The sequence below is a fragment of the Notamacropus eugenii genome, chromosome 1, assembly GCF_028372415.1.
Source record: "Notamacropus eugenii isolate mMacEug1 chromosome 1, mMacEug1.pri_v2, whole genome shotgun sequence".
Classification (NCBI taxonomy): domain Eukaryota; kingdom Metazoa; phylum Chordata; class Mammalia; order Diprotodontia; family Macropodidae; genus Notamacropus; species Notamacropus eugenii.
The window spans coordinates 352,030,398-352,051,824 of NC_092872.1; the positions used below are offsets into that span (position 1 = coordinate 352,030,398).

General features: G+C 37.7%; 1 protein-coding gene across 2 annotated transcripts in view; it reads right to left on the reverse strand.

The window, feature by feature from the left end:
• The window catches only part of DYNC1H1 (dynein cytoplasmic 1 heavy chain 1), a 95,814-nt gene that overhangs the window by 57,199 nt on the left and 17,188 nt on the right, over window positions 1–21,427 (reverse strand). For both annotated transcript variants that reach the window (XM_072630203.1, XM_072630202.1), the window contains exons 8-21: window positions 19,703–20,779; window positions 18,769–18,948; window positions 14,528–14,677; window positions 12,992–13,138; window positions 8,945–9,085; window positions 7,882–8,058; window positions 7,647–7,757; window positions 7,446–7,565; window positions 6,713–6,952; window positions 1,752–1,907; window positions 1,551–1,664; window positions 1,158–1,268; window positions 866–1,075; window positions 153–299 (exon numbers count right to left, since the gene is read on the reverse strand). In XM_072630203.1, the coding sequence (XP_072486304.1) occupies window positions 153–299; window positions 866–1,075; window positions 1,158–1,268; window positions 1,551–1,664; window positions 1,752–1,907; window positions 6,713–6,952; window positions 7,446–7,565; window positions 7,647–7,757; window positions 7,882–8,058; window positions 8,945–9,085; window positions 12,992–13,138; window positions 14,528–14,677; window positions 18,769–18,948; window positions 19,703–20,779 (3,081 nt within the window). The remainder of the gene's footprint in view (window positions 1–152; window positions 300–865; window positions 1,076–1,157; window positions 1,269–1,550; window positions 1,665–1,751; window positions 1,908–6,712; window positions 6,953–7,445; window positions 7,566–7,646; window positions 7,758–7,881; window positions 8,059–8,944; window positions 9,086–12,991; window positions 13,139–14,527; window positions 14,678–18,768; window positions 18,949–19,702; window positions 20,780–21,427) is intronic.

A 21,427-nucleotide genomic window follows, 5' to 3' on the forward strand; every position in this document is an offset into this window, starting at 1 on the left:
AAGTGTTAAAAGTTCCGCTCACTCATTATTCTGGACTGGAATTTAAAAGGCCTCTAATTAATTCACCAGTTTCAAATAAATGAAGATCTATGGGTATGTGAAAATGTGCCAGCGAAATGACATAATCGGAGTACAATGACAAGGTAAGATACCTTGTAATATGGAGATAACTTCATGGCAGAGACGCTGTTGATGTGTTCTTTGACCTTATTGAAGAGGTCATCCCATCCACGAATCAGACGACATTTATTCTGATAGTTAACCAAGTCTAATTCATAGGTGTTCCATACTTCTCTAATCTGAATTTAGGGGAGAAAGGTATATCAGTATTTGAGCATTTAGCATCATGAGTATTAAGAATTAGGAAGATTTAAGAAGATAACTGTCTGGTGACATTTGTTAGAAAACGTCAAAATCATGCCTCCCCTGCCCCACAGTATCCCTACCACAAGAAATATTTAATTTAGTGAGTACTGAATATTTTCTAATCCCACTTATAATTCACTATGTCACTCGGTTGCCAGATGCTTAATAATACATTTGATAGCATTTTGTGTCTTTTTACAAAGCACTGCATATATATATATATATATATATATATATATATATATATATATATATATAAAAAAATAAATAATCAAATTTAATTCTAGCAACTCTGTAAGATGGCTAGTACAAATGTTCTCCCATCTTACAGATGAGGAAATAAACTCCAAGAGACTGTAATTTGCCTAGAGTCACATATCCACTAAACCAAACTCCCTGAGAAAGGCAAACCAAATTTCAAGTCAGAACTTCTGGCTCCAAGTCCACAGAACTACATTATCATCACACACAACAGAAGTCCTCCAGTTTTAATATTTACCTGTTTCAAAAATTCTTCTAAAGCCATTTCCCCTTGTGCTACAAGCAGGACATCTTTGACAACAGCTTCATTTTTCTGCAGATCAACATCCCATATCTGGCCAAGGGTTAACTCAGAAACAACCCAATTAACATGAAGTCTCTTCATCAGTTGTTTCCAATGCCGATCTTTAAGTGCCTCTGATTTCAGTTCAATCACCAACATGTTGATCTATGGCGACAACAAATTTACCCATGAACATAAGCTTTTAACATAATTTACTGCAACTGAGAAAATGAAGGTGTTAACCTACTTTCATGTAGCCCTTCAGAAGCCTCTGGACAAATTCATAGGAAGCATACTGTCGTAAACGGGCAGGAAAGTTTTTCAGCTGGTTCAGAAGAGCATCTAAATTTTGTCGAAGCTGAAAGAAAAAAAGTCAAATTGCTATTTAGTTAGCCAATCAACAGGTCTCTTTATATAGTAACGGTGAAGCGATTCTCTCTAGAACTTTTACACAATAGTTATTACTGAATTCTAAGTTTTAAGTAGACTTAATAAGTATCTAAATGACCAAATCTAGTCTATGGAATGTAAATGATATTTTGTTAACATTTAATGTTAATCTTTACAAAAACTTTAAGTAGTGTTAGGCTGAATCTGCTGCACAAAATTACACAGGAATATACAGTTAAAAGAAATATACCTTTCTGGGTTGTACTGAAACCCATGGCTGCTCCTTCATTTGATCAATTTGCTCCCAGACTTTAGAAAGTTCAGACCAAACACCTTTGAGATCTTGTAACTCTTCCAACGCTACCTATTCAGAAAGAAGCAATTCTACTTAAGGAACAGAAAACAAAAATCTTTCCGCAGTTCATAGTGATCAATTATACATGGTATATACCTGCACACGTTCTTCACTGCCACTGAGAAGGCCTGTGTCTGTGAGTTCCAAGGCTTCTTTGGCCTTGGCACATTTCTCACGATCATCCTTCAGCCTCCCAAACTTCCCTTCATAGATAGTAAGTGCCTGGAGAGCCTCCTCGGGACGAAGGTTGCCCTAAAATACACCAAGCCAAAGTGAAAATCAGAACAATGCTGAGGCTCAGGGTGGAAAAACTTAATATTCGCTGCTTAGAAGTTGGAGTAGCTGCAAATACAACCAATCATTTTAAAACATGCTCCTGTAGGTGAGAAAAAGACAGATTTCACTTTACTCTAAACAAATACCTATTTGTAAGTACCTACTTGTGCAACATAAAAAATTTACTTAAACCACAATATAGGACATTAGGAAGCTTACCATTCAAGCAGGAGGGATATGGCAGACACACAAACAGCAAGAATACAAAATACATAAGTAGGTTCAACAAAGTGTTAGGTGAAGTCCAGGACGTGTGGAGGGGGAAAAAAAAATAGGGAAGTTAAACTGGTCTTCCTTAGAGATAGAGGAAATAGTATGAGCAAAGGCACAGAATCAGGAAAGCATTGGGAGACTGACCTTGAGCACTCAGATGACATGTTTTCTGGTTAAAAGAGTAAATCAAATTACAAAACAAAGTAAAAAGTGTCGAGGAATGATGGGCCATTTTTAATGTTCTTTTAAATTTTAAAATTTGGGGGATTTAAAACAAACTTCTCTGTATGAAAAATTATTAAAGTATTAGCAGGAAATGAGATAAACAACTTTTCTTGCCTGAAATAACGTTTTTAGATTATAATGACTATATATATCAGCTATATAAACTTTTCTTCCCATGAAGAAAGCAAGTTAAATTTTTTATTTAAAATGTAAATCTTAAAAATCCCCAAACAGCAAGATGAAATATTTTTAAACTCATGTCCAAGACTGCACAGAATTACAGACATCCATGATCACACCTTCTGCCAATTCCCTCCACCACCACCCCGCCCCATCATAAGGAAACTGTGGTTCTTACTTCAGTCTCCCACCCACTGTAACTTCACATTCCCCAACTTGGGAGATTTCTTTTACCACTAGATAGATCCTGAAGCTACTGCCATCAAGCCGCTGATCAGCTGGTACTCAAATACACAGTACTTCCCTAGTCCTATGAGCAATAAAGTTCTACCACCTCCTCTTTAACTTCCTGTGGTAAATGGCTTACCTGCTGAGGGTCAAATCCTCTTTCTGTATTATGTTTTTATATGCTCTCATCCTTACCCTTACTGAGTCTCTATTTCCTTCTGCCTTCTCTTTCCAGCGTACCCTCTGAAACACTAATTCCATTGTCAAAAACTCCCCTTCATAATGGTCTCTGTGTCTGCTAGCACTCATGGCAGCTTGGTTATTCTTGGATGCCTCATCCTCTGCCACCTTCTCCAGGGTTGGCCACTCTCCATTGCCCAACTCTACCATTTCCCTCCACCACTACCATGCAACACCCTCCTCCTTTTGGGTCTACTCTACCCAGTTCTAACACCCTATCAGATCCTTGCTGCCATCTACTGATCATACCAGGTGCACAATTCTCCTCTTCCTTCCTACCTTTGCCTTTATCTTAGGGATTTCACCATTTGGGTTGATATCCCTTCAAATACTCGGAACTTCCAGTTCATCCAACTCCTCTGATCTTTATCTCTACTCCATCTCAGCCACCAACATGAACGGTCCCATCTTAAACCTTACCAGCTAAACTTCAAGCTAGCTAACCTCTCTGACTGTGAAGTCTGAGTTTCCCTTCTTTGATCATGAGCTCATGTTTTCTCTTCCTCCCTCTTCAGAGAATACTCTAGTCCTCCAGCCCTCCTTTTTCTCCTAATTCATCATTCCCTTTTTGCCTGACATTTTCCTTCCTAAACCCCACAATTAGCAAGTTTAACCTTTAATCTTAAATTCCTTTTCTCCAGACCATTAATGCCCTGGCCAGTCCTCTTCAATTCTGGGTTACTAAACCTTTTATACCTGGATACATGGCATCTAAGCTGCTGAAGGAAGCAGCCACAAAGCCTTACTGCTGGCTTTGCTTCTTCACTGCACCTGGGCTCTCGTTGCTGCAATATAGTTCTTTTATTCTTCTCCAGTTGATTATCATACTAACTGAAGCAATTATTATAAACACTCTCATTTTTCCTCAGGTCTCTAACATATCTCCCAACCCCCCACCAGCAAATGACTTCACCTCCTACAATAATGAAACCCCTCTCTTATGGCATTTTTGATCTCCATAACTCCATGTCTGAAAACTTTTCTACTACATCATTATCTAACCTTCTTTCCTCTGCTATAGGCTCAAAGGATGCGATAGGTCTTCTCTCTTTGCTAAGGTTAATCATTCCACATGGGTACTTGATAAAAGACCTTTCTTTTCTCCTCAAACCTGACCCATATCAAATATTCCTTCTCTTCCTCTACTGGCTCCTTCTTCATTGTCCACCAGCATACCCCACCTACTCCCATCCCATTAATACCCTATCAACACATACAAGCTATCATCCTAGATCTGTTCTCTCCATCACTGCTAAACTCCTGAGAAAGAGGAGGCTATAATGACAGCCTCATCTTCCTCCGCTCTCTGGCATCTGAGTTTGCGTCCCTACCACTCCATAGAAACTGTTTCAAAAAAGGCTACGAAGGGTCTCTTTAAATGGCCTATTCTCCTTGTGCCTTCTTGACACTCTGACTTCTCTTGTACTCCATGCCCCACAGATTTGTCATTTCTATGTCTCTTCTATCTCTTCTTTCCTCTCCACTCACATGGCCATCATCCCAAACCCAGGTCCTTTTTAACTCTCACCTGGATAAATGTGATAGCTTACTATTATAGTAATAACTTCACATAGGAAACATTACATAAATGGTTTTTCATTCATTCTCTGATTGGTGTCCATTCCTTAAATCTTTGCCCTCTTCAATCCATCCTCCACAGCTGCCAGTGACTTTCCTAAAACACAGGCCCAACCATGTAACTTCCTTCTTCAAACTCTAGTAGTTCCCCATTACCTCTAGGACTAAATACAAGTTTGGCACAGAAAGTCCCTCCTAACCCAGCCCCAGCCTGCCTTTTTTACTTTACCATGGCTATTACTCCCTGCTATGGCCTCTGGTTTTGCTGAGATTCATCTTCACCATTCCATCTCCCAATTCAATACACCTTTGCACAGACTGCCTTCTTCATAACCACGGTTATTAGAATCTTTAATTAATTAATAGGAAATCTTGAATATTAAAATTTCTTAGACTCTTTATTTTTCTTTAATGAAATTTTCCTGATCTCCTTGACTTGATAATGCATTGTACCCACCCCTCAACCTTCTATTTGTCATGCATATATTTGCAGACATACAAGTCATCTCTCCCCAAAGACCCACAGGGTGAGGACTGTTTCATTTCTGTCTTTGTCTGCTCTGTTAGGCACTTAATATATGCTGGCAGACTTGCTACCAGTAGACTAGGATCTAACACAGTACTCTGCACATAATCAAGCAGCTAGGCGGCACAGTAGATAAAATGCCAGACCTGGAGTCAGGAAGACTCGAATTCAAATCTGGTCTTAGACACTTACAAGCTGTGTGGCCCTGGGCAAGTCACTTAACCCTATTTACCTCAGTTTCCTCAACTATAAAAGAAGCTGGAGAAGAAATGACAAACCACTTCAGTATCTTTGCCAAGAAAACCCCAAATGGGGTCAGACATGACTGAAACGACTGAACACATTGCACATAATAGATGCTTAATAAATGTAAGCTGAACTGAAATGCTGGTTGATTATATGAACTGCAAAAACTAAGAAACTGTCAAGTAAAGCCCTCCTGCTAGAGCTATCAAAAGTGAAGTCTGAACTAGACAATGTCTAAGGTTCCTCCCGGTTCTAATGCTCTATTGAAGCACTACTGTTTTTCTAAGCTTTAATGAAAGGTGACTCACTTCCTCCATTCCCCTTAACCCCATTTGTCCCCTGGAAATAAGGACCAGAGGTTCTAAAGTAAGCAATACGAATCAACAGCAAAAGAAAACACCACACTCATAAATACATTCTCTGGTTCACTCTCCTTTGCTGCAACAACAGTCTGCTAATGGTATGTTAGGGTGTGTGTTAGTGACGCTACAAAAAAAACTTCTCACGCTCAAAAAAGTAGGGCCAGACTACGGCCTATGAGCTCTTCTGTTATGCCTTTTCTCAGCTAGGCCTGCACTTTTTATTTGAGAGCTAATTTTCAAATTCTCCAATGGGGCTAAACCAGGTATTCTACCTATCACTCTATTTCTGTAAATTTTTCCTCGAGGTAAAATTAAGATTCAGAAACCCAAAGCAACTTTCTGATGAAGCTTTCCATACTGTCTAGGGATGGGGAACCTGAGGCCTCAAGGTTGCATGTGGCTCTCTAGGTCCTCAAGTGTGGCCCTTTGCCTGAATCCAAACTTCACACCATAGTTCTGGTCTAGAAAAATCATAATGTGAAATTTTACCCCATGTCTATCAGTGGGTTTACTTTAAATAACATAACAGAAAGTAAAACCCCAAATCCTTTTTTGTTCTAGTAGCCTAATGCTTAACTTGAAGAAGCAGCAAGGGCTAAGGGGAAGAAAAAATGAGGGCACGTGGATTAGACATGCACAGGGCTGTGCCAACAATATGCTGAGGATTAATCTTAACAGAAGGGAGGTATCTTCTGACAAATGAGTGGGACTAAGAGAAGAGTAGAGATTCTGAGGGTCACAAAGACTGGAAAAGGAAAGAATGTATACCTTATTGAATATAAAGTCATATATTTCTGAGGAAATTTTTCATTTTAGCGAGGGCTATGCACTGCAAGCCTACTCCCCACCATGGCTGCTGGAGATAAGTGGGCCAGTAAGTGCTCCAGAAGACAGACAGACACACACACAGACACACAACTCACAGTAACAGGTTTTGTTTTCTCCCAATCTGTCAATAAATCTGTTGTTCGGCTCTCCACTGCCCTGTCCTCCTGGACAATTTTCATCTGGAGATTCGCCACTTGTTGCTGAATGGCAGAGTCTTTGCGGCGCATGATATCATTGAATGCTCCCCATTCTCCTTCAATATTATCAATGTATAGCCAAGATGGAGGAAACTGGAACCTCTGCTTTTCAAGCAAGCGCTGGCCATTACGGTAAAGCTTTTAAGAAACAAAAATCACCAAGAAAATTACTTCTTGCAATATGGATGATTTCTTGAATGCAACTGATGCTTATAATGCATTTGATTGCACAGCTTAAACTGAGATAAAGGCTATATTAATCCTAACTCCTAGTAGCTGACAATCTAAATTAAGGAGGCAAAGCCCAAATTCCCATAGTTCATCCAACCCACTGTCAGTGGCCCTAATCAAATGATTACACATTTTCATGACCTTGACCATATTAGAGGGTATTTGAAAACTATATGTTGGCCTCCCCCTTATTTTAAGCCTTAAAGATATCTGTATTTGATTATTTTAATTTCAACAACCACAGCAAAAACAGCCAATTCTAAGAAAAGGCATAAATAGAACTCACAACCCCAAAGTTTAGCTGAGATAAGTTACAGAAACAACTTTTGATAAGGGTAAATATTGTTGGTCTGCCCTACAAAAATTTAAACCATTCACATACAGCCATAAACCATCTTACCTCAACTTGTTTCTCAAACTGCTTGATCTTCCGTTTTAAAGACTGTACATATGTTATAAATGTCACAGCGTCAGATGTGCTAGCTGTATCCACAGAATGCTGCTCTAACTCTTGTCGAGACTGTTAAAAAGAGTACAATACTTCAGCATGAAAACAAATCACATTTGTAGATTAGTCAATACTACAAAAACTACACCTTACCTTGGATATCTGTGAATGGAATTCTGACATGTTTGTCCCCAGCATTTGTCCAAACTTACTAAGGACCTCTTTATGCCAAGAATCATACTTTAAATTCACCTTAGATTGTACCTGTAAGAGAATAAGGCCACAACATTTAGCTACATCTCTGAAATTTATGCTTCAGTTACAATTTATCCAGAAATAAATTTGATCTTTTGTGAACTATCCCCTGCTTTTCAATAATATAACTTACTTTGCCATAGTCTATAACTACTGGCCCAAACTCTTTCTTAGTTTCTGCATTATCAAAAGTTCCTCTGGCTTTCCTGATTTGGACCAAAAGAGCTTGCCATTTATTCAGATCTTCTCCAAGTCTATTGTAGATGTTCTCAGCCTGCATATCCCACAAACACTGGTACTGAAGCCAAACCTGGAAATATAGAAAATGATTAAGTAATACTGCTAAAAAGCATTCAGAATCTGGAGAGAAGCCAACACAGAACAGGGGCCAGAGGGCTGGCCTTAGAACCACAAAGACCCGAGTTCAGGTTCCCCCACTGACACTGGCTGAATGGCCCTGGTCACGTAATCTCTCAGTGCTATGGGCAACATTCTAAGACTCTTAAGTTGCAGAGATGGTGCCAACTTGCAGTGGTACAGTTTCCTCACCAGCAAGGTGCCCTTTACCTGTAAAGCCCAGATTCAGACCCTATTCCTATTTGGACAAAAGTATCCAAACCCTATTCTCTCTTTCCATAGAGAGTGCTTCCAATGCATGATGTCAGTGAATGCTACCCATTATCCTTCAGTATTATTGATGTGTAACCAAAACAGAGGAAACTAGAACCTCTGCTTTTCAAGAATGAAAATTACTTCTTGTAATATGGATGATTTTGGGACACAAGTTATTATAATGCATTCAACTACACAGTTTAAACCAAGTTAAAGTCTGTACTGATCCTATCCATTCATATTCCACGTGAGACTATCAATCTTTAACATAGAACATGGTGACCTCATTCTTCAGAGTCTTACTATATTCAGATTTGGGAGAGCAAAGTTTAAATTGTTTAAAGCTAACCTAAGAAAATGATCTCATTACTAAGATTATGAATTTAATTATAAATATTTCTAAATAAATCATACATCATTATACATGCTGAAAATGTTTACCTTCATATTTATAAGACAAAAACCATAGGTAGGTGAGGGTGGATTTTTTCAAAATGAAATTACTTTTGAACCAATTCCCATTTTAGGGTATTTTATAAACTCTAAAGAAAATTAAACCCAGAGTTTTAAATGGAGGCTATTACCTTGACATACTGCTCAACTTCAGTCACAATGCCCACAACTGCAGAATAAGCCTCTTCAAGGGCAACAGGGCCATCAGGCATCCGTGTTAAAGCATTTCTGTAGAACTTTTCTTCTTCAGACAATTCATAGTGTACACCCACCTAACAAAAAAGGAGTCTCTAAATACAAGCCATCTATATAAAATCATGTTAAGCTCCTCAAAGTCACACTAACTGGGAAAATAACTAATAGAAGGTCAAATTTAAATACTACAAATCACCAAATAGTACTACTTAATTCTTGTTAACAAGGTTAACACCAAAGTAAGAAAATATGGTTTGGTCCACTGTGTTACTTAAGTGTGCAAGAGACACACTAAGTCTGACTCAAAATAAATGATTTTCTGTCTATCTCGAAAGGCACAGAATTGAAACAAGTTAAGCCTTGCTAATACTTCAGGCAAAATGATACAATTCAAAGTGATTGATACATTAGGGCAATGGTTAGTTAAGAAAAAAAAAATCAGGTAAGACTGCCTAGCTAAATTGTAAATTCCATGAGTGTAAAGACAGTGTCTAAATCCTCTCTATCACAGGGCCTTGGTAGATAGTAATAGTACAATAAATAATTAGTTGAAAAAATGCCAAGTTTGAAAGTATATAGAATTATTACAAGGTCAGCTACCAATTACTTTTTAAGTTCTTTATTATGTATTAAACTAGAAAAGAGAGTATGATTAAAGAAAATTTGGCCTTAATGAGAGCTCCTAAATTGGGTATTTTTTTAAAAAGTGATCTTAATATTTACAATCTGTTAGTCAGATTTTGAGGACAAAATCCCTTGCCCAGAGGCAGTGGACTGGATAAAATAATCCTTTGAGTTTATAAAATAAAATTGTTATTAGTAGCAGAGTTCCAAAGAGACTAGGGAGGGCTGAGCTGCCAACTCAAACTGCTTGTCTGGTGGTAGTGTTTGACAGTGTCAAGATACACCACCAGGATTAATTTTCCTTCTCTAATCTTACCTCTCATTTCAAAGATTTGCTGTTATAACTCCAACTACAAAGGTAAGGTCTCACTATTCAACAAAAACTGCTGAGAAAACTCAAGAACAGTTTAGCAACACTTAGGTTTAGGCCAACTCACACTATATATTACAATAAGCTTCAAATGAATATATGACATAGATATATAAGGTTACATTACAAAATAAATTAGAGTAAAGGGAATGAGATCTCTTTTGCAACTATAGATAGGGAAACAGTTCTTCACCAAACAAGACTGAGAAAAGAACATGGGATATCAACTGCTTGGCACATAGTAGGAATTTAGTGTTTGTTGATTTGACAATTTTTATTACAAAAAACTGAAAAGTTTTTGCACAAACAAAATCAACAGTTAAAATTGGAAGAAAAAGTTCACTGGGAAAAAAAGCTTTGCAGATATATCTCTGATTAGGGTATATCCAAGTTATACAGGGAACTGACTCAAATATATAAGAACAATTTATTCCTCAATTGATAAATGGTCAAAAGTATAAACCAAACATCTCAAAAGACAAAAAGCATACTACATGAAAACATGCTCCAAAACACTAAGAAAAATGCAAATTAAAATTCTGAAGTTCTACCTCACATTCATCATCTTGGTAAAGATGACAAAAAAGGAAAATTATAATTGTTTGAAGGGGTTGCAGGAAACAGGTGTGCTAATGCTCTACTGCTGGAACGTGGGACTGGTCCAGCCATTCTGGAAAGCAGTGAAGAACCATGCCCCCAAAGTCTCTAAACCATACATACTCTGAAACAGCGATACTACTATTGAGCTTATGTTCCAAACACACCAAATAAAGAAAGGATGTATGCATACAGAAAATATCCATGGCAGTCCTTTTTATTACAGCAAGGAATTATAAACTAGAGGGTGCCCATCGTTTAAGAAATGCTGAACAAATGTTAATATAAGAAAGAAATAGAATATTACTATGCTGCTGTAAGACATAATGAAAAGGAAGGTTTCAGAGAAACCTAGGAAAACTTATATAAACTGATGCAACATGAAGTGAGCAGAACCAGGTTAACAATTTACAAAGTAAAAACCTTGTAAATAAAAACTCTGAAACATTCTATTCACCTTGTAATAGATGAGTAACAGACACAAGGTAAGAACAAAAAATAAGTTTCTGAACATGGCAAATGTATAAATTTGTTTTGTTTGAATGAGTTTATTTGCTGGAATGATTGTGTGTTTTTTTGAGGGGGAGGATTTAGGAGCAAAAAAAGCTACTGATATTCTTGCAGAAAAAAAAGAAGAAATGAAAGAAAAGAGGGTCATTGAAGCACTGTGAAAAATACACAGAAAAGAATACATAAAAAGAAGTTTAAGAAGAAACAGACAAGCAGGAAAGGTGTGAAAGTAACATGCTAAATTTATTATGGCTTTTTAAAAATTACTCTGTACCAAATTTCAATTTCATAGGGATTCTTTTTCTATTTTACTTTGTATAAGGAAATGTTCTTTTTTGGGGTGCTCACTACATTTAAAACAAAAAAAGTTAAAAGGACAGATTCAGAGAAACTCAGGAAGACTTTCATGAAGTGAGTTGAAGTAGAACTACTTATACAATAACAATCTCACTGCAAAAAACAAAAAAAAACTTTGAAAGACTTAAGAATTCTAATAATAAACTCTAATGACCAATCAAGAAATCAGAAAAATTACCTTGTTTCCTACGTTGACAGAGAAAAGATTAACTAGAGGTATTGAGACCTGTTTTCAAGGCATGGCCAATGCATGGATGTTTTGCTTGATTATGCTTAGTTGTACAAGGGGGAGGGTTTAAAAAAAATTTTTTTTTTTATATATTTGGAGGGAAGAAGGCTACTGATAGGAATATCAGAACAATACAGGAAAAGAAAGGTAAGAGCATCAAAGGAGCAATTTTTTAAGGCACTGAAGAGAACAGAAGGAGGTTCAGAGGGAGACAAAGAAGCAGGGCAGTTTTGGAACTAATGTGCTGAATTTCTCATGTACTTTTTTTAAAAATCAAGATATATGCAATAAAGAGTAACAGTTTCATATGCAATCCCCTTTTCTGTTCTTTGTATATGGAAATATTCATGCTTGTAGATGTTTGTTAATTTTAGGTTAACAAAAATTTTAATTAGAAAATTTTCTGGGAACTTGCCATTTTTTAGATGCTATGGGACTATTAAGTGACTGTTCTGCTGAGTCTAATTCCAGGTATGGGTAGCAAGAAAAGAGATCTGAACCTCCAACCCATGATGTCAGTAAGCTGGTGAGATGTTGGCATGAACTGCAAAAGGTAATCTCATGGGAAGGGTGGGAGAGCGGCTGTTCAGCCTGGGCTGAGGTAGGATTCTCCTGACTCAATTTCCCCACTGACATCTGGCAGACTTTAAGCCTGACTGAATGCAAGAGGATAATCTAATCCTGCCTGGAACTAACATAAAGCTGGGGAGATATTGTATCTCTGCAATGTCCCAACGCTTGGTGGCAATTTCCTATAGTCAAAAAGTTTGCAAGCTTAATACCAGATCTGAATAGATTATTGGTAGGGGAACATCCGAGGCTAAGTCTAAAATTAAGCTTTAGGCTTAGGACTTCAGACCAAGAACAATAGGTTAGGGTTCTTTAATTCTTAGTAATACTGTGGAGACAATTAGGTCAAGAGTTTGTGAAGTTAGCAACATAAATATTATTTGTGTCTCAGTTGGTTAATGTTTAAAAAAAAAAAATTCTTTTGTGGTCCTGATTGTAAATGCCTTAAAAAGAAGTATCACCTGACCAAAAGTTTGAATTGCTTTATCTATTATAAACTGTGTTAAAAAATTAAAAATTAAAATTTAAAAAAAAAAAAGAAAATTTTCTGGGATGCCGAGTAAGACTGGATAGAGTTCTAGTTCTCAACAATCTGGGCAGCTGTACAGAATGAATTGACCAGCAGAGCTTTTTTTTGAGAGGAAAACATCACAGGAATCTTTTGAACAGTGATTAATTCAGTTACAGGATGAAATGTTTAGGAACCACTGTTATTTTAATGCTTACCTGATACCTCTGACTCTGAATTCTGGGAAGTGAAAGTATTATTGTTTTCCAAGAAAACATTTCTTGATAGAGCTTATATCTGCATTCTTCAATTGGTGGATTCAAATAAATCACCTGATTGGTTATTCTTAATTCATGAACAACATTCTGAAAAAAAAAAAGTAAGTTGCCAATTAAGTAACCTGAAGAAGTTATATATCCATATGTAAGTCACTCCCTTCTCTGAATTCTTATAATTCTGAGTCAAAACAACAAAACTTGTTCTTTTTTAGGCAGAATCACTTTTTTCCAAGTATTTCATGCTGTTCAATTGTTTGCTTTTTCCCCCTATCTAGAAAGGACTAAAAATAAGGCCAGAGACACTCACCCTTCTTTTGTATCCATACATACTTGCATAAACCTTGAACAATGCTGGCTGCATAAAAGAGACTTAATATTTTATATAATTTATTATTATACAATTTTATAATTATATAATTTATATACTGAGTGTACATAAATAACCCTTAGTAAATACTGACAGATTGAAATAGCAAAGAATCACAGGATTTCATTAAACTAAGTTAGGTTGAACATGCATGTAATGCAGGTCAGCACTAAGTATGCAACATACAAACAGCATAAATGAAAATCTAATAAATCAGTTTTTGAAATCTGTGATTTTCAAACTGGCTGAGGACTATTTCAACAAATAAGATTTCACTCCAATTCAGTCTCCAACTACATAGGACTAAATATGACCTCTAAGGTCCTTTATTTATAATCTCTAAATGTATGATCTCTAAGTTTTTAATCAGCCTAACAAGGATAAAACTGAACTATGCCCATCATGTTCAAAAAAGTATGTTTAAACCATTATGAACAACTACTACTCATATTCACATCACACTTTTAATGTTTGGAAAGTACTTTCCTCACAATTCCAATTGGATTATGCAAGTTATTACTCTCAACATAAAAATGAGAAGATCACGGCTCAGAAAGATTAAATAAATTATTTATGTTTACAACACAACCAGTAAGTGCTGGAGCCTAAATTCGAACCCAGCGATCCTGACCAAATCCAGCTCTCATTCCTCTACCCACACTGCTGGAAAAAGAAAAATATAACAGTTAAGGAAAAATGAAGTGGATTCACCGATCAAAGTCCTTGGTGAACATGTCTGACTAGATAAGTAGAATTATTTTTCTAGATAAAACCTACTAAGCTAAGATTTATGATGTACTCTGCAGTGGTCCCCATCAATTATTCATATTCACCCAGAAGTAGAAAGTGTGTAGGATAAGAAAGGATAGAAGAACACTGTGGTATCTCTACTAGTCTATCCTCAATTTATCATTTTGAATTAAAAAATGCTAAATCAGTGACCAAATTCCTCTGAAAAATGCTAGGCAAATCATCTACTTGTAGGCCTTTTATGTTAACTCCTTGAAGAATATCTGCTTATTTGCTATGTCATAAGTCACACATGAAGAGACTGAATGAGACTTATCAATTAGGGGCTCAGAAAGTCCCTCTGATCCAGAGATACTTACTTTAATCTTTGGTTCGCCACCTGGTTTGTGACTAACTTGAGGAGCATCCGTATCCATGTCAACTTCAGCTTTATCATCAGCCTGTCCAAGAAGAACTTGGGTCCAAGCCCTCAGGCCAGCTTGCAAACGAACACCTAATATTCTTTCAATCTAAAGAGAAGGAAATACTATTAACCAAGAACAATTTTTTTATCCCATGTCCTCCTTTCCACCACCCCACCTTCTAAAACAAAACAAAAACTCCAGGCATTTTAGCTATGAAAGGGTGGGAAGGGGATGCCTACACTGGTTTTACTGGTTGCCTCTTATTTCCTATCCCCTTCCTCACTCTTCAATTTCTTAACCGACTTCTCATCTCATCATTCAACCAAAACGGCTATCTATAAAGGTACTTTAAGATCTCTTAATTTTGATAAAATCTTCATCCTTCTTGAACTCTCTGTACAACATATGACACTACTGTTGTGTCCCCTCCTTTTCCTGCTCCCACCCCATCATCTTGGATGCTCTGCCTTCTCTGAGTATTCATGGCACAGCTATCTCCTACTTCACCTTCTCCCTGTCCCACCACTGGTTCATCATCTATAACCTGCCTCTACCTGTGGGGGTACCCTAAGCTTCTGTCCTGCATCTTCTTTCTTCTACACTCATTGTCTTTTGGTAATTACATCAGCTCCCAAGGGACTAATTATCTTCTAGACAGATCAGTCAGTGGAGATTCCTGGATCTATATATCCAGCCCTAGTCTCTCTCCTGAGCTTTAGTCCTATGTTACCAACTACCTAGTTACCTCTTCAAACTCAGCATCCCACAGGCACCTTGACTATAACAAGTCTAGAACAGAACTCATCATCCAAATCCCATACCTCTTTTTAATTCTCTACTTTTGTCATGGGAAAAGCTATTCTTCCATTCTCCCGAACTTGTAATTCTTGGCATTGTTCTCAACTCTTCACCCCACACAGTCAATCAGTTACCAAACTTGTCATTGTTATCTCCAACATTTCTCAGTCACTGTTTACCGTTACTCCTGCTGCCACCCACTTATTTCAGGCTCTCATCTGTCACCTAGACTAATGTAACATTTCAACAAATAAGATTTCATTTCAATTCAGTCTCTAACTACCAAGGACTAAACATAACCTCCCAGGTCCTTTATTTATAAAATCTCTAAATGTACGATCTCCCTGCCTCAAGCATCTTAACTAGAATTTGTCTTTAAGACACCAATGCTCTGGGATAAGAAGCTGGGGGCCAGTAAGCATCAAATGAAAAAAAGGTTTTTAAATTTTAAAGGGTAGATGTAAAATTTCAGACCTTATGTGTCCAAAGACTGAAAAGCATATTAGTTTACTATATAGTCTTGTCTGAACAAAAAGGGAAAAATATGTTGAGAGAAAAAGGACTAACTAATAATATGGCCCTAGTCTAATGGTCAGTTTCATTTAGACCTGGTTTAACACCTTATGACACTTGGTAGTAAATTCTTTGCTTTTCAAACAGCCTCCCCACACCAGTCTCATTTCAAACCCTTCCGAATCTATCAATAGCCCAATCTTTTTTCACAGACAAGCTCAAATGCCTATAGGAAACAGTATCATTGAACCAATATTGCTAGAGATGATCTCTTTTCTTTCCTGAGATGGTCAGTCAACAGTCAGCAATCATTTATTAAGAACTTACACATGCCAGCCATTGTGCTAAGGATACAAAAGAAAAGCAAAAGCAATCTCTGCCTTTAAGGAGTTCATATTCTAATGGGGAAAGACAGACATATAAGCAACTATATATAAACAAGATAAACTGGAAATAATCTTAGAGAGATTAGATACTAGCATTAAGGGAGGGCAGAGAAAAGCTTCTTGAAGGTGGGATTTTAGCTGAGACTTAAAGGAAGGCAGGAAAGCACGGAAGACAACCCATGAAAATGCAGGGAGATGAGATTTGAAAGGTTTTGTGTAAGGAATAGCAAGGAGGCTAGCCTCACCAGAGTAATGATGGAGGGCAGTAAGGTGTAAAAAGGAGCTGTGTTATAAAGGGCTTTAAAGAAAAAACAAAGCCAAACAGAGATTTTTTTTATTTGATCCTGGAGGTAACAGGGGGTAACATGGTCAGACCTGCCTTTTAGGAAAATCACTCTCGACAGCTGAGTAGGTGAACTAGAATTGAGACAGAGAGATCCACTAATAGGATACAGCAGTAGTCAAGGAATGGAGTGATGAAGGCCTGCATCAGGATGACAGCAGTGTCAGGAAAGAAAGGGATGCATACAAGAGATATTATAAAAACTTGACAACAGATCGGTTATGGAAGGTGAAAGTGAGTAGTTGGAAACGATGACACCTTGTACTCTCTTTTATGTACAAATGCATTTAAATTTCTGTATCTGAAGTATTTATTTTACCTCTGCTAGATAATAAGTGCAATTTGAGAGCACAGACTTAATCCTATTTCTTTTTATAACGGTTCCAACTCAGCACAATACACTGTACATAAGTGCCTATATAAATGTTTGTTGAATGAAGTTATCAGACCTGCACATTAGGCCCTACCAACTGAGCTACTTACACATACATACACACACACCCCCACCCACCCACACACACACCCACACCCACACCATGGGCCTTTAAGAGAACATGTGAAATCAGAAACTGAAGGGAAGAACTAAACTGGCTTTAGGAAGAGCGAGGGAAAGTTAAGCAGCCAGAGGAAGAAGAGGGTTGAGGAAGGCCAGGGAGATGTTTTTCCTCCCTTTTTCTGCTTTACTTTGTTATACTGAACATTCTACCAATTAGCTGAATTAACAAAAATCCTCTTCTAAACAGCACATACTTCTGGAAGCAGAGTTAATTCATATCCTCTACATTAATTAGTTCCATCAAATAGTTTCCTTTCTAACACCGATGTTGGAGTAGGGGAGAAAAACCCAACCACTGAGTCCTTTAGGCAGCAGCACCAGTCTGGAGCACAGACTGGGAGCTATAACGGGAGGTAATGGATACAGAAAGGTAAGGAGAAGAGGACTGTAGAAAAAATGCCTTCATTCTGAAGTTCTACCCCTAAGAAAGGTGAAATGCTTTTCCCACCCTCTTCCTTCTTGTACAAGATGAGTCCCTACAACTAAAAAATAATGTATTAGTTAACTTTGCTATAAGTTAAATGAAAATTTTTTTTAAATTTATTTATTTATTTCACTTTTAACATTCATTTTCACAGAATTTTTGGGCTCCAAATTTTCTCCCTCCTTGTCCCCTCCCCCCACCCCAAAACACCAAGCATTCCAATTGCCCCCATCACCACTCCGCTCTCTCCTCCATCATTCCTCTCTGCCCTTGTCTCCATCCTCTCCTCTGTCCTGTTGGGCCAAATAACTTTCTATACCCCTTTACCTAGCGGCAAGAACAGTACTTGACAGTTATTCCTAAAACTTTGAGTTCCAACTTCTTTTCCTCCCTCCCTCCCCACCCCCTCCCTTTGGAAGGCAAGCAATTCAATATAGGCCAACTCTGTGTAGTCTTGCAAATGACTTCCATAATAGTCGTGTTGTATAAGACTAACTATATTTCCCTCCATCCTATCCTGCTTCCAATTATTTTTATTCTCTCTTTTGATCCTGTCCCTCCCTGTGAGTGTCGACCTCAAATTGTACCCTCCTCCCCATGCCCTCCCTTCCATCGTCCCCCCAACCCTGTTTATCCCCTTGTCCCCCACCTTCCTGTATTGTAAGATAGGTTTTCATACCAAAATGAGTGTGCATTTTATTCCTTCCTTTAGTGGAATGTGATGAGAGTAAACTTCATGTTTTTCTCTCATTAAATGAAAATTTTTAAGCTAGCCTTGTAATCTACCATTTTCCTATGCCTTTATAACATTGTACTAGAGAAGATGAATATGCTGAGAGAAAAAGGACTAATAACATGGCCCTAGTCTAATGGTCAGTTTCATTTAGACCTGTTTAACACCTTATGACACTTGGTAGTAAATTCTTTGCTTTTCAAACAGCCTCCCCACACCAGTCTCATTTCAAACCTTCCTTAATCTATAAATAGCCCAATCTTTTTTCACAGACAAGCTCAATTTCAAGCAATGCTCCAAATTTCTAATTTATAAAATGACATTTTAGAATATAACTCAATACTAAGTTGAGCACTACTTACATGTTAGCCTTAGTAAAGGAAATTATTGCTACCTTTCTCATTGAAAAGACCAGTTTATAAGGACTCCCAATCATCCCATACCTCCATATCAAGTTTGTTGACCCAAATGGGTAAATTGGAATAGGAATGAAGATTCAAGTCATCCACAGCTTTCTGGACTCTATTCAAGATCTCAGAGAAAGTCTTGTGATCATACATACAAGTTTCCAAGGAACGAACTTCAAGGTCAATTTTTTCCTCAATAATAAGCAGATCATCCACCTGTAAGGCAATAAATATTTAAGCCATTACTTTAGTTTGTTGCAACAATCTCAATTCTATTCACTTTTCTCCTGGTTACTCGAGTAATTTTACTGGCAGATTTGTAACAGGAGTAGAAAAGAACTAAATACTCAAAGGCGTTTCATGTCAATTTCTGATGACACACACTCAATTTCAGTGCCAGATATATGTAATGACACATTTCTTTTTTAACTCTTATCACCAAGATAATGTCCTTAAACAGTCTGAATCAAGAGAATTTTTATTCCATTGCTCAACTTTCATTAAGTACTGGTTAAAATCAGCCCTAAAACAGTCTGGATTTATCTTCAGTAGTAATTAAGTATCAAAGCTATAAAACATTATAGCTATTTTGTCTATGAAAATATCTAACACATTCCTAGAATACTTGACAAAGGGACAGGGATGGGGATGCACTGGGGGGGGGGTTCATTAGTACTGGGACTCCTTGGTAAGGAAAAGTCCCTTACCAATGTAGACCTGTACCTTCTCTGAAACTTGTAGTCTTAGTGAGTCACCAAGAGCACAGAGAAGTTAAGTGACTTGCCCAGGGTCACCTAGTCATATGTCAAAGGTTGGACCTGAACCCAACTCTTTCTGGCTCTGAGGCTGGCTGTGTATCCACTGCCACACTGCCTGCCTCAGCCCTTAACAAACATGTATGAAATCCTCTGGGTTTCATGGAATGGCAACTGGTGTCAATTTTAAAAATCATTTTTACAATAAAACAAACCTTTTCTTGAAAGTTGAACACAGTCTCTGCCAGCCGTTGCACATATGGGTCAAGTTTGTAAGATTCCCACACCAGGGCAATGCCTTCTCCAATCAGAGCCTGCACTTCTTTCTTTAGGCCAGCCACCAAAAGAGAGATGGTATTGCGTTCCTCCACTTTTTCACATGTCCGCTCATATGTACGGACACTTTCAATTAGAGAGATAGCAAATGGATAAAGCTGGTTTGCCTGGTGAGCCTTGTTCACAATTGCCAATGGAACACGAAAACCGAGCCACTTGAGATTCCGAACTTCTTTTGAAAGTGTAATGATCTCAGGAAGGAAGTTCACTTTTAGTTTGAGAACATTTCCACTTCGGCCTCTAACCCGAGTGCTTTCGATGGTGAAAATGCGACCAGAAACGCCAAGGTTACGCTGTTGCACCTTCCTTGCCCAATCATCAAATATTTCTTGAGTGTTTAGCTTCATGCGGAAACTGTCACCATCCTGTTTGAGCTTCTGCCCCTCAACGTGGTTCTCCCAACCTTTGCCCAGGACATCCTCAACCCGTTTCATGTAGGCGGTAAGCTGTCTATCAATCTGTTTAGCCCAGATAATGGACCCAGACACTGGAGGCAAATCACGAACATGACTCATCTTACAGGCTTGACTTTGAGGGTACTGAACCTTGAATTTGTCATGAAGAGATTCGATGTCATCTTTCACACGCTGGATCAGCTGTGTTTGATATTCCCGAATGGCGCCACGGATGTGAGGCCTGACAAATAGAGCATTGAACCTGGAGAAGATTCTGAACATTTCATTTGCATTCTTTGCTGTACCAAGCTGATCCCTAAGGCGAGCAGTGATTCGGGTTTCTACTCTGTCAATCCTCTCATCATATCTCTTCATTGCAGCCTCCCAAGCTTCTGTGCCTTCTTTAGAAACATCTAACCCATCTACTTCCTTGACATTCTCATAAGCAAGGTTTACTTCTTCAATAGCATTTGCATCAGCAGCATCAAAAAGAACTTCAGCCACTTTCATATCCGGGGGTTCAGGCACATCTCCTTGGCTCTGCTGGGCAACTGCAGTGACCTGAAGAGGAAACAGCAGCAAAAACCATCTAAAAGTTTGAATTTCACTGGGCATAGGTACTACGTTATATAGTGCAGACAGACTCCCCATCATGTCAATGAAATATTTCCTCTTAATTCAAAGCATGTCATTACCACTGCAAAACAAAATAATACAAAAAAGGGTTACTACTTATAGAAAATTCCTCTGCTTACAATCCAGACAACTGCATGGAAACTTTAGCATTTCATTATCCTTTAGGCAAATTTAAATTTTAAAATTCAGCTACGAGGTACACACGGAAGATAGCTCTCATGCTCAAGAGCAATGTCAAAAGGTTCTAGTTACTTTAGGAAAAAAGTGTTCCAATTCTATAGTAATTTCTTAACCTAATAATTATATCAGTACACAAACTAAATATCACCAAAACCAGCACTCAGGCCACAAAAACAAATTATAAAACATAAGGTTAATTGCAAAGGATATTTGCAAATTTTTACATAAGTTTAAGAGGTGAAAATAATTTAGCAGAACATTAGATTTCTACAAGTCAAGAAAAAAAAATTTTTTAATTTGTTAGTCAACAATTTTTTGCTGACCTGCTATGTATTGATCCCTACAGGAAATGCTAAAAGAGCATAGTGCGGTCCCTGCTCTACAGATTATAAT